Source organism: Oncorhynchus clarkii, chromosome 1 (assembly GCF_045791955.1).
Source record: "Oncorhynchus clarkii lewisi isolate Uvic-CL-2024 chromosome 1, UVic_Ocla_1.0, whole genome shotgun sequence".
NCBI classification, from domain to species: domain Eukaryota; kingdom Metazoa; phylum Chordata; class Actinopteri; order Salmoniformes; family Salmonidae; genus Oncorhynchus; species Oncorhynchus clarkii.
The window spans coordinates 40617471-40631619 of record NC_092147.1 but is presented as its reverse complement, the minus strand read 5'-3'; the positions used below and the strand labels follow the sequence as shown (position 1 = coordinate 40631619).

Below are 14149 nucleotides of genomic sequence, written 5' to 3'. Positions count from 1 at the left end.
GACCTTCTCAGGAACAGACTTTTCTAAAAGAAAACAGATGAAGAACCTATCCACCTCTCCTCTGGGATGATAAAATATGTATGACTCGACAAGTGTTTACGTCTCTGTCTGTCTGGGTCCATTTTCAGACCTTTATTTTTTTGAACTCAAACATGATTATCTTTCTCTAAAAAGGTTGCTGACATTTTTGTCGTAAGTGGTATGTTTAGAAGGTCATGTAACATGGCCATGTATACAAATGTGCTTCTATTTCCACCACATCTCTCTGCTTTTCTCTGCACGCTCTCCCTTCCTCCCTCCCTCTCCCTCTCTCCCTGGCCCTATCCCCATCTACCCCCCCTCTCTTTCTTTTTCCTCCCTCTCCCAACAGACAGGTAGTATTTGCTAAGGAGATGAGCCCTTCTGCTGGTGCAGATATGTGGCAGAAGACAACGCCAACACAGCGCTAAGGCTCATTGGAAATGCTAAGCAGCCCCCTCACATCCCCCGGAGAGGAGGCTTTGCTGTTCCAAACCATCACCCTTACCTCTAATACCTTCTCCACAAACATTTGTTAAAAAAACCTCATTCATAACGCAAAGCTTCCTATTACATCACCTGCGATACCGAAACAGTGTTAATTCTGCCATCACGAAGGACCAAGCCAAAAACAAAATTCAGATTTCTGAACAGCAAACTGCGAAATTAGATGTTTTTGTAAAATGATGTACCACAACCCTCCGAGAGTTTCTCTACAGGGAAGAGACAAGAGGCTGTCTGGTTACGCTGTTAGAATGAATGAAATGAAAGATTCTCTTTTCATATGCCCTCGCAGGAGGCAAATGAATAGAATGCTATAGGCATTTATTGTCTATGTAAAACAATGTGCACAGTGCATGAATTCCTTTTGTACTTTGTTTCAGCTGAGCACATTGGGTTTCACAGCCCTAGCTATACACATTACAGTACTTAGTGTTTTATTTTTGGGCTGCGGATCCAACTTTTCTGACCTATTTTTCTCTGGACTAAAGATCCCGACGCTTTTAAGCATGTGTTTTTGCTCTACTTTACGCACAGTCTCTGTTCTACTTGTAAAAATTAAAAACAGGCTACTTGTCACGCCCTGACCTTACAGATCCTTGTTATTCTCTATGTTTGGTTAGGTCAGGGTGGGATTTGGGTGGACATTCTATGTTCTCTATTTATTTGTGTTTGGCCGAGTGTGGTTCCCAATCAGAGGCAGCTGTCTTTCATGGTATCTGATTGGGGATCATAGTTAGGCGGCCCTTTTTCCCTCCTTCAGTGTGGGATCTTGTCTTTGTTTGAGTGCATGTAGTTTGCACGACAAAGCTTTTTGTTTGTTCTATTGTTTATTGTTTTTTCTTGGTGGAACATTTAAATAAAATAATGTACGCCTACCACGCGGCACCTTGGTCTCCTTCCGACGACAAACGTCACACTACTCTGGCGAATGGGGCTCGTTTAACCAAGTTAGATCAAAGCTGAATCAATGTCTGCACAATCACATAATGATAGTATTCTACATAACATAACTGAATATAATAGCATAGTATAACATTACTGTATGACAAAAACCCCTCTCATGTGGCCAAAACTAAACAGGCAAAATACACAGGTAGGCCACTAGGCAAAATACACAGGAAGGCTACGCTACTTTGTTAACACCATCTGCTCTAAAATCCGTTCACCGCACATAATTTAGAACACCGCTGTAGGCTACTTCCAAACAACACAGTGTAACTCAAGAAGATCTAAATGCATATCCTCATAAAACTGAGATCAAATGGTTGGTATGCAGATGCTGCATGGACGTTTCACCGGGAAATCTTGAATAATAATCATTCAAGATTGACAGTGAGAAATGTGAAGGGAAGGAGAGCACACAGATTTGTGCGGAAAATAGAGGTAAAGAAACACATGCGTAGAACGTGATATGCGCAAAAGCTTCAGGTCCGAGAAAAGTCGGCTCCGCAGCCACTGCATTTTGTGTTTTTACAGGACTGCAGTAGTCAAATCAGGGTCACATTTATAAGATACCAAACATCCCTGCAAACATAGAAAAAACCTCACTGCAAATCGGGAAAAACATCACTGCAAATTGGAAAAAACTTCACTGCAAATTGGAAAAAACATCGCTACAAATTGGAAAAAACTTCACTGCAAATTGGAAAAAACATGGCTGCAAATTGGAAAAAACTTCACTACAAATTGGAAAAAACATGGCTGCAAATTGGAAAAAACTTCACTGCAAATTGGAAAAAACGTGGCTGCAAATCGTAAAAAACATCACTGCAAATCGTAAAAAACATCACTGCAAATCGGAAAAACATCACTGCAAACCTTTTTGCTATGTTATGCCCTAATATATACAACCCAGCCCTCACCAAAGTTGGGCTGTTTGTTCCTCCCGGGCCGTGCTGACTCCATGCCGTCTTCAGACTGCACCTCCAGTAGGTAGGATCCCTGTGCCTCGCGGTCAAACACCGCCTCTGTATAGATGGAGCCTAGCTCTGGATCCACACGAAACAGACGGTGGTCCCCACTACTGTCACTCAGGAGGGAGTAGGTGATCTATAGGACAGGGACAGAGTACAGTTAATTACGGTATCCATATTAGGAGATTTCTGACTTCTGTACGGCATCCATATTAGGAAGTCAACACATTACATAAATTGGACAACTTCCTAATATGGAATCCGTAAAGGATCATTCTATCACATCCATGTGGTCACTGTAACAGATGGAATCACCAATGATAAACGGTGAGGGGGAGTAATTGTTCTATGTATGAGTCACATGACTGTTCATAGAGACTCGAGTCACTGCAACACTATCACATACCTTCACAGTTGTACGGTCAAAGCCCCACAGGCAGAATAACACATAATCCCAACCCGCTTGACCACCACAACTATGTGATGCTAAGTTATGGATGGGTCAATGGATATTTTGTTGTGTTATGTTAGATGTTGTGGATGTGCCACTAACCTGTCCGTTGAGACCCAGGTCCTTATCGTGAGCAGACACCTGGAGGACCATGGTCCCCACCTTGGCTCCCTCAGTCACTGATGCCTCATAGATGGAGGAGGTGAAGAAGGGAACATTGTCGTTCACGTCTGAGGGCCAACATATGAGAAATCCTTATTTGAAAATATATTTCTGCACCTATAATCAAAACTGTCATGAAACTATTTCAAGTTAAAAAAAAGGGTTCAGTATGGAGTTTTCTCACTGACTTTGTGCAACTGGATGTATAAAATTACAGCTTTCAAAGAGTACGATATATAAAGCTGAGAAGAAGAAAAAGATGAGTCATGAATCAATGTCTATTGAAGACAATAGTGAATGCTTACAGTTCACCCAGGGGCGGCTCTAACTTCCTCTTAAGTCAAATGTTCACTAAGTCTCCCACTGACATCCATGCAAAAAATTTGACATAAGTGGAAGTTAGGATTTTCCCCCTTGTGATGGGGTGTTTGCAGGGTGTCTGAGCTGAGACCTACCTGTGACGTTGACATAGATGGTGGTGAATGCAGCCAGTGGTACTGCCGCCACGTTCTGAGCCCGCACCCTCAGGGAGAAACTGGGTGTGGTCTCATAGTCCAGCGGCTCCGACACCAGGATGGAGGCAGAGCCGTCCTCACGGTTGGGCGACAGGTAGAACCGCACAGGCATGTTAGTCTCCGGGACCACGCCCTCCTCCAGGTTGTAAGTCACCCTGGGGTCGCCTAGCAACGAGGTTGCTTTGATCGTCTGATGTAAACGGAGAGTAAACAATATTTTTGCGAGGGAATTACGACAAAAACATTCAATGGGATTTTCTGTATAATATTACATTTATTCAGTTGTTGAGTAAATTAATGATAAATTACAGCAGGTTGATCAAGTCAATTAGTGCTCCTTGACTAAATCTGAGCCTGCAACTGCAATATTTTCCAAACGCTTGAGTAACGTGTGTGCAGCCAGCAAACTGAATGGTCAAAACAAAGACACCCCGAAAGTGCATAATGGGATAGACTTCCCATGCCACCCAGGCTGGTACCCGGACTGTTCCACGCACCACGATGTAAGTGTCCCTGGCTGTGTTCTCTGGGATGACCACGCTGTAGCTGTCCTTTTCCCACTGCGGGGGCTGGTTCTTCACATTGGTAATGGTGACAGACAGCTCCACAGATGTGCTGCGATTCCCCCCATCCGTGGCAACTACTTCCCGTGTGATGTAGGACCTCTGCCATCAAAACAATAGCGAGAGAATACGATCTGGTTACTGCTAACCCTAACCGTAAACCTTAATCCCTACACCCTCCCCCCCATCCCTCACCCCCCATTACCTTAACCAGTTTAAATGTCAACCTCAATGGGGTAGGGACATCCCAAGGATAGTCCCGGATAGCAAGGACCAATACGATTCTGTCTAATATGGTTCATTTAAGCCTGATATATTTCAGTAAGTTAATGACACTGTATTTTACACAGCTCTATCACCCTGCACTGATGATATCTACTGGGATTGAGCAAGAGGCTGGTTGAATGGCAGGTTAACCAACCTGTGATATGGGGTCGTTGACTGGCTGGTTGACTAACTGGTTGGCTGAACTGTGATTTGGGATGGTTGACTAACTGGTTGGCTGACCTGTGATTTGGGATGGTTGACTGGCTGGTTGACTGACTGGTTGACTGACCTGTGATATGGGCAGGCTGACTGTCTGGTTAAATGGCCTGTGAAATGGGCTGGTTGACTGACTTATTGACTGACATGTGAGATGGGCTGATTGACTGACTGGTATGGTGGAAATTACAAGATTATGTTATAATGCTGTTCTTGCATCAAATGGTTGTTTTATGCAACAGAATAAGGGGTTGTTAGAATGCTCATCTGTGTGTCTTCTACTGAGGATGGGCTTCTGGAAGATTTATGATGTCTTTGGGTGATACCGCATTCCAGAGCACGAGTTGGTGTTTCTGTTCTTTAAGGTACCAGGGAGAGATGACTCCAGGGACAGACCCTGGTCTCTACACAATGACATACTGTCTGCTGTGAATTCTAAGTATCTTTCATACAAATCTTAACCTTGTGACCCATTCCATACATCTGTTGTTTGTCAAGTAGACTGAAGGAGGATGGACTTTGCTATAAAATGCTGTGGCTCAAACCAGCTGCTTGAGTTCTCAGTGATCACCTCCAGGGGGGATTATCGACCAGCTTGTTGAGTTCTCAGTGATCACCCCCAGGGGTGATTACCAACCAGCTGGTTGAGTTCTCAGTGATCACCTCCAGGGGTGATTACCGACCAGCTGGTTGAGTTCTCAGTGATCACCTCCAGGGGTGATTACCGACCAGCTCCATTACTGCACTAATTAAATGATAAAGTTTGATGATTTTGAAGAAATCTAAAAGTCTCTCCTTTTGATTGCAATAATTCCACCACACTGGTTATGTGACAGACCTGTGATATGGGCTGGTTGACGTACACCCAGCCGGTAACAGGGTTGACCCTCAGGTACTCAGGCTGCTCCTGGGACATGGAGTAGGTGACGACGGCGTTGGTGCCAAAGTCATCATCGTGCGCAGCCACACGCAGGAAACTGGTGCCGATCATGGTGTCCTCTCTCAGAAAGTCTGTGAGAGACAATATAGACCAAACAATATGCTCCTCACTCTGGAGCAAGGTCGCGGTCTGTCACAACTTTGGCGAACAGTATAGACTGAATCAACAGACCACAAATCAATTGTTTAAATGCTTATGTATGTTTATGTATGCTTACATCTTTACGTATGGCAATACATGTAAAGACAATGGATTACGATGACAACTTTTACCAGATAATTAAGTAAAGAGTTACTATGCATAACGTATAGTACATAAAACCTTTTCTAAGAGCTTTGGTTAATAGTCTATATCATGATAACGAATGGTCAGTCTGCCATCAATCATATGTATTAGTATCATATTATACTTTTATCATATGTATTATTATGTATAACATAACACTCACACTCGTAGCGCAGGTTCTCAAACTTGGGGCTGTTGTCATTGTGGTCCTGGATGAGGACGTTGAGTTGACAGATCCCTATGAGAGGCTCGTCAGCCCAGTCTGTAGCCGTCACTGTGATGGAGTACTCTCTCTGACGTTCCCGGTCGAACCGCCGTGCCGTCACGATCACACCTGACACAGAGGTCAGATGCCTAAGGTCATCACTAGGGCCCCTGAGTTTTCATGAGGTAACTATGTGACCATGAAATTGAGGAAAAGCTCTGGGCCCTAGTTTTGTTCTATTTGTTCTATTTTGTTTCTTGAGTTTTTTCCTGAGTGGTCGGGAAAAACTCAAGAACTTAGTCACACCTCGTTAATAGGATAGCTGTATTTGTCATGACATTATTGATTATTGTTATATTTATCCTGGATCCATTTATGATTAAAACAGTACATTGTTATACTGCAAAACGTGATCGATAGGTCGATAAATAGAAGTTAAGTATGAGGTGTAATACTTCATTTCAATTGTACAGGTATGTAAGGGGCATTTATTTGACAATACCATTAAAAATATATATTATTAAGAGTATCAAGACTGCATGGGAATTGTTAAACCTGTTACGCATTTACCCCTGGTCTTAAATCCTTACTGTTTCCATGCTACACATCCTGCTTGGTTATGGCTAATTCAACAAGTACCACCACAGCTAACTGGGATCCTTTCCCTCTGTACCTACCTGTGTCAGGATGGACTCTGAAGGCAGGCATGGCTCTGTCTCTGTGCATCAGGCCATACTTGACCTTCCCATTGGCCCCCTCGTCTGCATCCACCGCGTGCACCTGCAGCACGAAGGTCCCTGTGGGCTGGTTCTCCAACACAGACGCCTGCTCCCTGTACTTCTGACACTGAGCGAGGGAGGGAAAATAAGGTGTGGGAGAGAGAGACAGAAAGATAACGAAAAAAATAAATGGCAGATGGGGTGGGTTCAGACTGAATCCAGAAATTAGGTTAGAAAATACTCATTGTACTATGTAGACATTTGCACAGTACACGTGATAGGATTGAAAATAGAGCAATGCCATTCCTTTCTTTGAAGGTCCACCACCGCATCAAACCACAACTCAACATTGCCCCACCCACCCTGTCTTTCCCTGGTATCATGTCTACCTTATCCTTGATGAGTCTGCCCCAGAGACAGAGTCTCCAGTTAAATTAATACACATACAAGTAAAATACTGTTAGTAGAGAGAGAGAGAGATAGAGAGAGAGAGAGAGAGAGAGAGAGAGATCACAATATGCCCAATAGGAAACTATACATATTAGCAATATGAATATCAAAGTACTAAGAACATACTATATATGCAAAAGTATGTGGACCCTTCAAATTAGTGGATTTGACTATTGCAGCCACACCTGTTGGTGAAACGTGTATACAATTGAGCACACCGCCATGCAATCTCCATAGACAAACAAGTCAGTTCGTCAAATTTCTGCCCTGCTAGAGCTGTCATGGTCAACTGTAAGTGCTGTTATTGTGAAGTGGAAACATCTAGGCCAAACAAGATCACAGAAGGGGACCACTGAGTGCTGAAACGCATAGTGTGTAACAGGCTGACTACACCGCTCGCGTTGCGTACACGAGCGTTGCAAAATAAATGTGGAAATCAATATTATTCAATTATTGCACCCACACAGCTCTCACGCGCCAACGAACGCCTGCGTTGTCAAGGGCTGAAATAGAAGTCAGTTCTCTTTGTGATGCAGATCGCGCTGCAAGTCCTGCCTCTCCCATCTCCTCATTGGTTTGTAGAAGCAGGTACCCTCGTGCCATCTCCTCATTGGTTATACCCACATGGGTGACTGAATGACGAACGAGGTCAGTGGCGGTAATGCACCTAATTTATGAAAGTTGCCAATTGCAATATAAAGTCAACAGAAGAAAAAGCCTAGGAGGAGAGATGACTAGAAACGATTCGGTTGACCTTTTTACGTGTGGATTAATTGTCAGAGTAGAGGACCTTGTGCATTTCAGGTAAAATAACAACTCAATGTTTATATCCTAGGATAAATTAGCTAGCAACAGCAAGCTAGCTAAATAGGACAAATTAGCTAGCAAGTGCAAGCAAGCTGGCTAAATTGCCACAAATGTTTAATGCTTTCCAACCTGTCCCCAAATTAATGTAATTGGTTCAGTTTGTTTTGATATTTTAATCTGCGTGTCGTGATCGCGCTTGGTGTGGGGGGACAAAATACATTTATGCACGATGGCACACGCGCGCAGCCGGTTTGGGTTCCGTGAAAAGCTCACCGCCATTGGACTGGAGTGAAGAAACACGCAGATGGACGAATCTGGGTTTGGTGGATGCCAGGAGAACGCCACCTGCCCCAATGCATAGTGCCAACTGTAAAGCTTGGTGGAGGAGGTACAATGGTCTGGGGCTGTTTTTCATGGTTCAGGCTAGGTCCCTTATTTCCAGTGAAGTGAAATCTTAAAGCTACAGGTTACAATGTCATTCTAGAAGATTCATGACAATGCCCCTGTGCCAAAGCGAGGTCCATACAGAAATGGTTTGTCGAGGTCAGTGTGGAAGAACTTGACTGGCCTGCACAGAGCCTTGACCTCAACCCCATCTAACACCTTTGGGATGAATTGGAACGCCGACTGTGAGCCAGGCCTAACATCAGTGCCTGACCATACTAATGCTCTTGTGGCTGAATGCAAGCAAGTCCCTGCAGCAATGTTCCAGCATCTAGTGGAAAGGCTTCCCATAAGAGTGGAGGCTGTTATAGCAGCAAAGGGGGGACCAACTCCATATTAATGCCCATGATTTTGTAATGAGATGTACGACGAGCAGGTGTCCACATACTTTTGGTCATCTAGTGTATCACCTCGACACCTTCCAGCCATCCACTGGACCTCATGACTTTATGGACTTTATGAAGACTTCTCAGACCAAGTATACATCATTCCTAATTAAGGAGGACGTTAGTTAGCCAGGTATAGTATATCATGATGATACGTCACTTTTTTCATAAATTAATTAAAATCCCCGTCTTCAAATAGCATGTGCACTAATCAGAGCTCTGGGGGAAACATAAGGGGGATACTGTAGAGAGACAGGGGAAGTAGGAGAGAGAGCAAAAGAGAGAGAGAGAGAGTTGTAAGGTTAGACAGACAGGCAGACAGGCAGGCAGGCAGGCAGACAGACAGATAGACAGACAGACAGACAGACAGACAGACAGCGCAAGACATTGACAGAGAAGACTACATAGAAGACAATTTAAACACTACTTTCCTGTATACAGTCCAATGTGTGTATAAAGGGACATCATCCACAATACTTTTCCCTCACCTTCTCAAAGATGGGTTTGTTGTTATTGACGTCGTCAACACCCACGATGACCCGGGCAGTTGCAGAGAGTGGGTGTGGCCCCCCGGAGGCGTTGTCGTCCGTAGCCGTCACGTTGAGGACATACTCCAGGCCCTGGAGCTTGGGAGGGGGGGTGGAGCGCAGCCGGATCAACCCTAAAAAGATGAGACGAGAGGACCATTACAACCTTAGCAAGGGATCACTACCTACGATTGAAGACATTAAAACGTTACTTTTTCAAAATGCCTTTGCCGCAGCCAGTTACATTGTTAATGTGACTTACCATGTCGCAGGGTGACGCCAAGCACCAAGTTCGTTAGCAATTATCTAACTATAACCCATGTAATTAAATACGTCTCTTAAATATTCCCCTGGTGGTGCAGTTACATTACATGTTTTTTATTGCAGTTTAGTACAGATTCATTTTTTTATGTCCCCAACTGTACTTTCACCCAGCTCAGCTGAGAAGAGATTCCCATTCCCATGTGAAGGTGACAAGGGCTAAAAGTTAACCAGGCTACATACATGCACGTTAGAAGTCCTTGTTTTCTCCTTGTCTTGCCTTTGCATAACAAGGAGGAAAAAAGGATCAACGAAAGGAGAACAGCATCTGAGTCTACTGTTCTCTCTGTAAATACCGACATCAATGGGTTCAGGATGAGCTACTCGTGATCTGGGGGAAAGTAATTGATGTGAGAGAGAGAGAGAGCACAGGGAGTTTTTCCTCTTGTTGTATCACTCATCTCTCACTGCTCCTCCTGATTAAAAACAACAGGCAGGGTTCTGAGTTCTTTCACTCGTCTACCTCTTGCTCACTAATTGTCTGTGGTAGAGGAGGTCTCCACAGTCTAGACACAAAATTATTAACTATAATATACTGTACTTAGCCGGTCTCATGTTGTTTTAGCCATACTGTACAGCAGCCATAGTCAATAGGCGGACCGCGGGCCAGATCCGGACCCAGAATGGGTTCAAACAGTTTTTTCTTCCGTTTTTCATTTTTAGGAATTCGGTCGGGATTCGACTCCTGGTATCATATGAACACACATAAGACATGGAAAATATGCAGAATAGCAGGAAATTAGCTTTAAATGGCTAAATGCTCCCTTCTCTCTATGGCATAATGTTTTGAATTGCAGGAAATTAGCTTTAAAACTGAAAATATTTCTCTCTGCTGGGTTGAGTTGCGAGGTGAGGGTTTGTTACTATGCTGACGAATTACAATATCCATCTAGATCTTTGCCACCTACAGTAGGTCATTTTGTGACAGAACCTGCTGTACAGTATATATGTTTTTTTTATTATTATACTTTCTTTGGCAAGTGACTAATTTCCATTAAAAAACGTTCTGTTCTCATATTAACCTAGCCTAGCCTGCTCTTTACCCAGGGCTATGCCCCTAAGCAAGATTTTGTTGAGGGCCCCCCACCTCACGGCAAAACATTTTAGTGACCCCCCCTCGACAGTGGAGAGAAACATTCAAGATTAGAGTTAATTTCCTGCAATTTTACACATTGCCATTGGGCATAGAGATAATGTTGCCGTTTTCTGCAATTCTACACATTTTACTATGGCGCAGACAGAATTTTTTTAAATTTTATAGCAAATGGCATGCAATTCTACTCATTTTGACACGGGGCAGAGAGAAAATATTTGCATTTTTACAGCTAATGTCCTGCATTTCTACTCATTTTGCCATGTGGCGAAGAGACATTTTTGCAGTTTTCAAGCTAATTTCCTGCAATTCTACCCATTTTGCCATGACTTATGCCATGTTCATATGATATTTCAATTAGAAGGACTAACAAAATCAATGGTTTAGATAGCTGGCTAGACTAACTACCAATCATAAAATTGTTGACATGGCTTATTGAGTGACTTTCAGTGACTGACATAACAAGAGAAAAACTGCTGAAGCACAACCAAATTTTTCGAAATTGCACCTGGTGTATTCTACTATTCTTACTCTCTACACTAAGTTGAGACCACAACTGCATTCCTAAAATGTCAAAAAAATAAAAATAAAATAAAAACCTTTCCCTAGCGACCGCTTATGTCTCTTATCCCTGGGGCAGGCTCGGCGTTTGCCTTATCTTTAAGATGCAAGGGAGGACGGATGAGAGGGGAAAATAGACTCAAGATGGAGGCTGGGAGTGTAGAAGCTGTAGATTGTGAGCTATGATAGAAAAACTAATGTGAAATTGAATTGAAAGGGTTGGTTGACAAATGTCACCCTGTCAGACAAATGTCCTGCTGGTTACGGATCAGAGGGTAAATAAAAAAAAGATAAATTGCACAGCCACAAAATACAGAGTACACAGGCCAGAACTATTTTCTATATGAGAGAATAAACTATGTTAGGGGAACAAAAGAAAAGCCCTGGATATACAGTAATGTAGTTCTTTGTATTTATGACTTCAATAACAAACAGTCTGCGCTTCTTTTGAAATTGTTGCTTTTTCATAAACCTTTGGTGTCAATTAGTATTGACATATCATAAAAGAAGTACAAAGCATTCCACAAATGGTCACCTTTCTGGCTGTCAATGACAAAGTTGCCCTCTTCGTTGCCAGCTGTAAATGAGTACACTATTCCATCACCGTCTGGGTCCTTAGCCAGTACCGTGGCAACTAGTGTGTTGGGGCCAGCGTCCTCGGAGACAAAAGTCCGATAGCTGGGAGGAATAGGAGAAATTCATTATGTGTACACAGACATTAACACAGACACACACGTATATAAAGAGGTTTGTGTGTAGACACACACACACACACACACACACACACACACACACACACACACACACTGTGTGTGACTGTATCAATCACATAGTCCAAGCAGCAGCAGACTGATTATGGTTATGAGCCTGGCTTTGCCTGCCACTTTGATTTAGCTACTCTGAGCCGGCCTGGTCAAAGACAAATGCTCATGTCTGCTGGGATGTTGAGCTCATTGAACAAATGGGCCTTCACATAGCCAGCCCACTCTGTGCCATTTGATCAAGTGCCTTTTAAAATGTCAACAGTGATTTGCTTGCTGTGTGGTGCTGGGCACTGGGATACTCAGCCAGGAACAAGAGAGTAATAGACTGGTCGAGTGGGATGATGGGGTAGAGAGGCTTGTTCAATTTGATGGGAGAGGATTGAAAGATGGAGAGAGAAGGGAAGAGAGAAAGACGGGGTAGGGGGGGGTGTTTGTGGGCAAGACATGCTGGAGGAGGAGTGGGAAATGACTCGGTCAATGATATGTGGAAGAAAGACGGGGATAGAGAGACAGAAAGAAAGAGAGTGAGAGAGAGAGAGAGAGAGAGAGAGAGAGAGAGAGAGAGAGAGAGAGAGAGAGAGGGGAGAGAGATAAATGATAGACTCGTCAGCAGAATACGGCTGTGTACGTGTGGTTTACAGAAGAACGCTGATGGGTGATTCATCTCCGCCAGCTGTGGCAGTCACCGTGGCAACATGAGTGGCCTGTAATCTGTCACCCGGCTCAAAAGGTTCTTCACGCGCCTCCAGACGGGACCACTCAGGCATCTCTCCACTGAGTATCACTCATGCTATCCTCAATGTATCTCTTCCTCTCGCACACTGATCTAAGTAACCGAGACGAGGCCACACAGAACGTATCTTGTCTGTCTGCCTGTCTGTATGTCTGCATGCATATCCGTCTGTTCCCTGAGGTGACACCTGGAACTGACAGGGCCTCTTAGATGTGCTGGCACTCTATCGAAGGTCTCTGGCACATAACTGGCAGTAAAAGTCACTCAGAGGAATGAACGCAGCCAGCCCACGTGAACATTTTCAAAACTGTCCCCCACCTTCCCCTCAGCTTTCCAAATAGCCCACACCCTCTATACATTTTTTATTAATTTTGATAGATATCTGTATGGTGTTACACCATAGAGCAAAGCTTAATTGTCGTTGAGCAAGGCAGCCCCTGAGCAAGGCAGTTAACCCACTGTTCCCGGGAGCAGAAGACGTGGATGTCGATTAAGGCAGCCCTCCGCACCTCTCTGAATCAGATGGGTTAAATGCGGAAGACACATTTCAGTTGAATGCATTCAGTTGTACAACTGACTAGGTATCCCCCTTTCCCATTCCCTTAATTGGGAAAGGTGTAATCTGTGTGATGTTTTTTCCGATATGCAGTGCATTCGGAAAGTATTCAGACCCATTTACTTTTTCCACATTTTGTTACGTTACAGCCTTACTCTAAAATTGATTAAATCGTTTTTCTCCCTTATCAATCTACACACAGGGCAGCTCAGAACAGCTGAAGATGGATTTTAAAGAACTGATTGGGTCGCTACTTAACAAATAATATCTGGCCCTGTGCCCTCCCTAAATCGTGGCATTGAACGTTTCAGCAAACTTTTAGCCCTCCATAACTGGCTACGAGACTATTGCAGCTCTGTGGATGTAACATTTATTGACAATGTTGATACCTTCTGGAAACAAAGCTCGTTTTATAAGGAGGATGGTATCCAACCAAATCATCTGGCTTCCTGGATTCTTTCACAGCATTATAAGGCTGCGTTGAGACAATGACTTATCAATGACCCAAACCCAGCTCAGTGAATCCCTACCATTGTGTCGCTGAGTTGTCATAATGCTTCAGCAAATGTACATTATCCCAGGGGTGTTGGAAGACACAATGTAAGTAACATAATTGATGTCCCTCTAACTGCCCTGAATGCCTCTACAGATCCTACAGCTATTGTATGCAGTAATCATGTGCCTATGAGCCCTAGCAGGAAGAAACAAGGTTCATGAAATCAATAATTTGCTAGTAACAGATGACATTC

The 14149-nt window shown here is 43.7% G+C and overlaps 1 protein-coding gene across 1 annotated transcript in view; it reads right to left on the bottom strand.

The window, feature by feature from the left end:
* The window catches only part of LOC139416251 (neural-cadherin-like), a 118791-nt gene that overhangs the window by 57055 nt on the left and 47587 nt on the right, over positions 1 to 14149 (bottom strand). The window contains exons 7-15 of the mRNA XM_071164690.1: positions 11883 to 12025; positions 9334 to 9506; positions 6717 to 6885; positions 5998 to 6168; positions 5448 to 5620; positions 4061 to 4228; positions 3504 to 3753; positions 2989 to 3116; positions 2385 to 2571 (exon numbers count right to left, since the gene is read on the bottom strand). Coding sequence (XP_071020791.1) covers positions 2385 to 2571; positions 2989 to 3116; positions 3504 to 3753; positions 4061 to 4228; positions 5448 to 5620; positions 5998 to 6168; positions 6717 to 6885; positions 9334 to 9506; positions 11883 to 12025 — 1562 coding nt within the window. The remainder of the gene's footprint in view (positions 1 to 2384; positions 2572 to 2988; positions 3117 to 3503; positions 3754 to 4060; positions 4229 to 5447; positions 5621 to 5997; positions 6169 to 6716; positions 6886 to 9333; positions 9507 to 11882; positions 12026 to 14149) is intronic.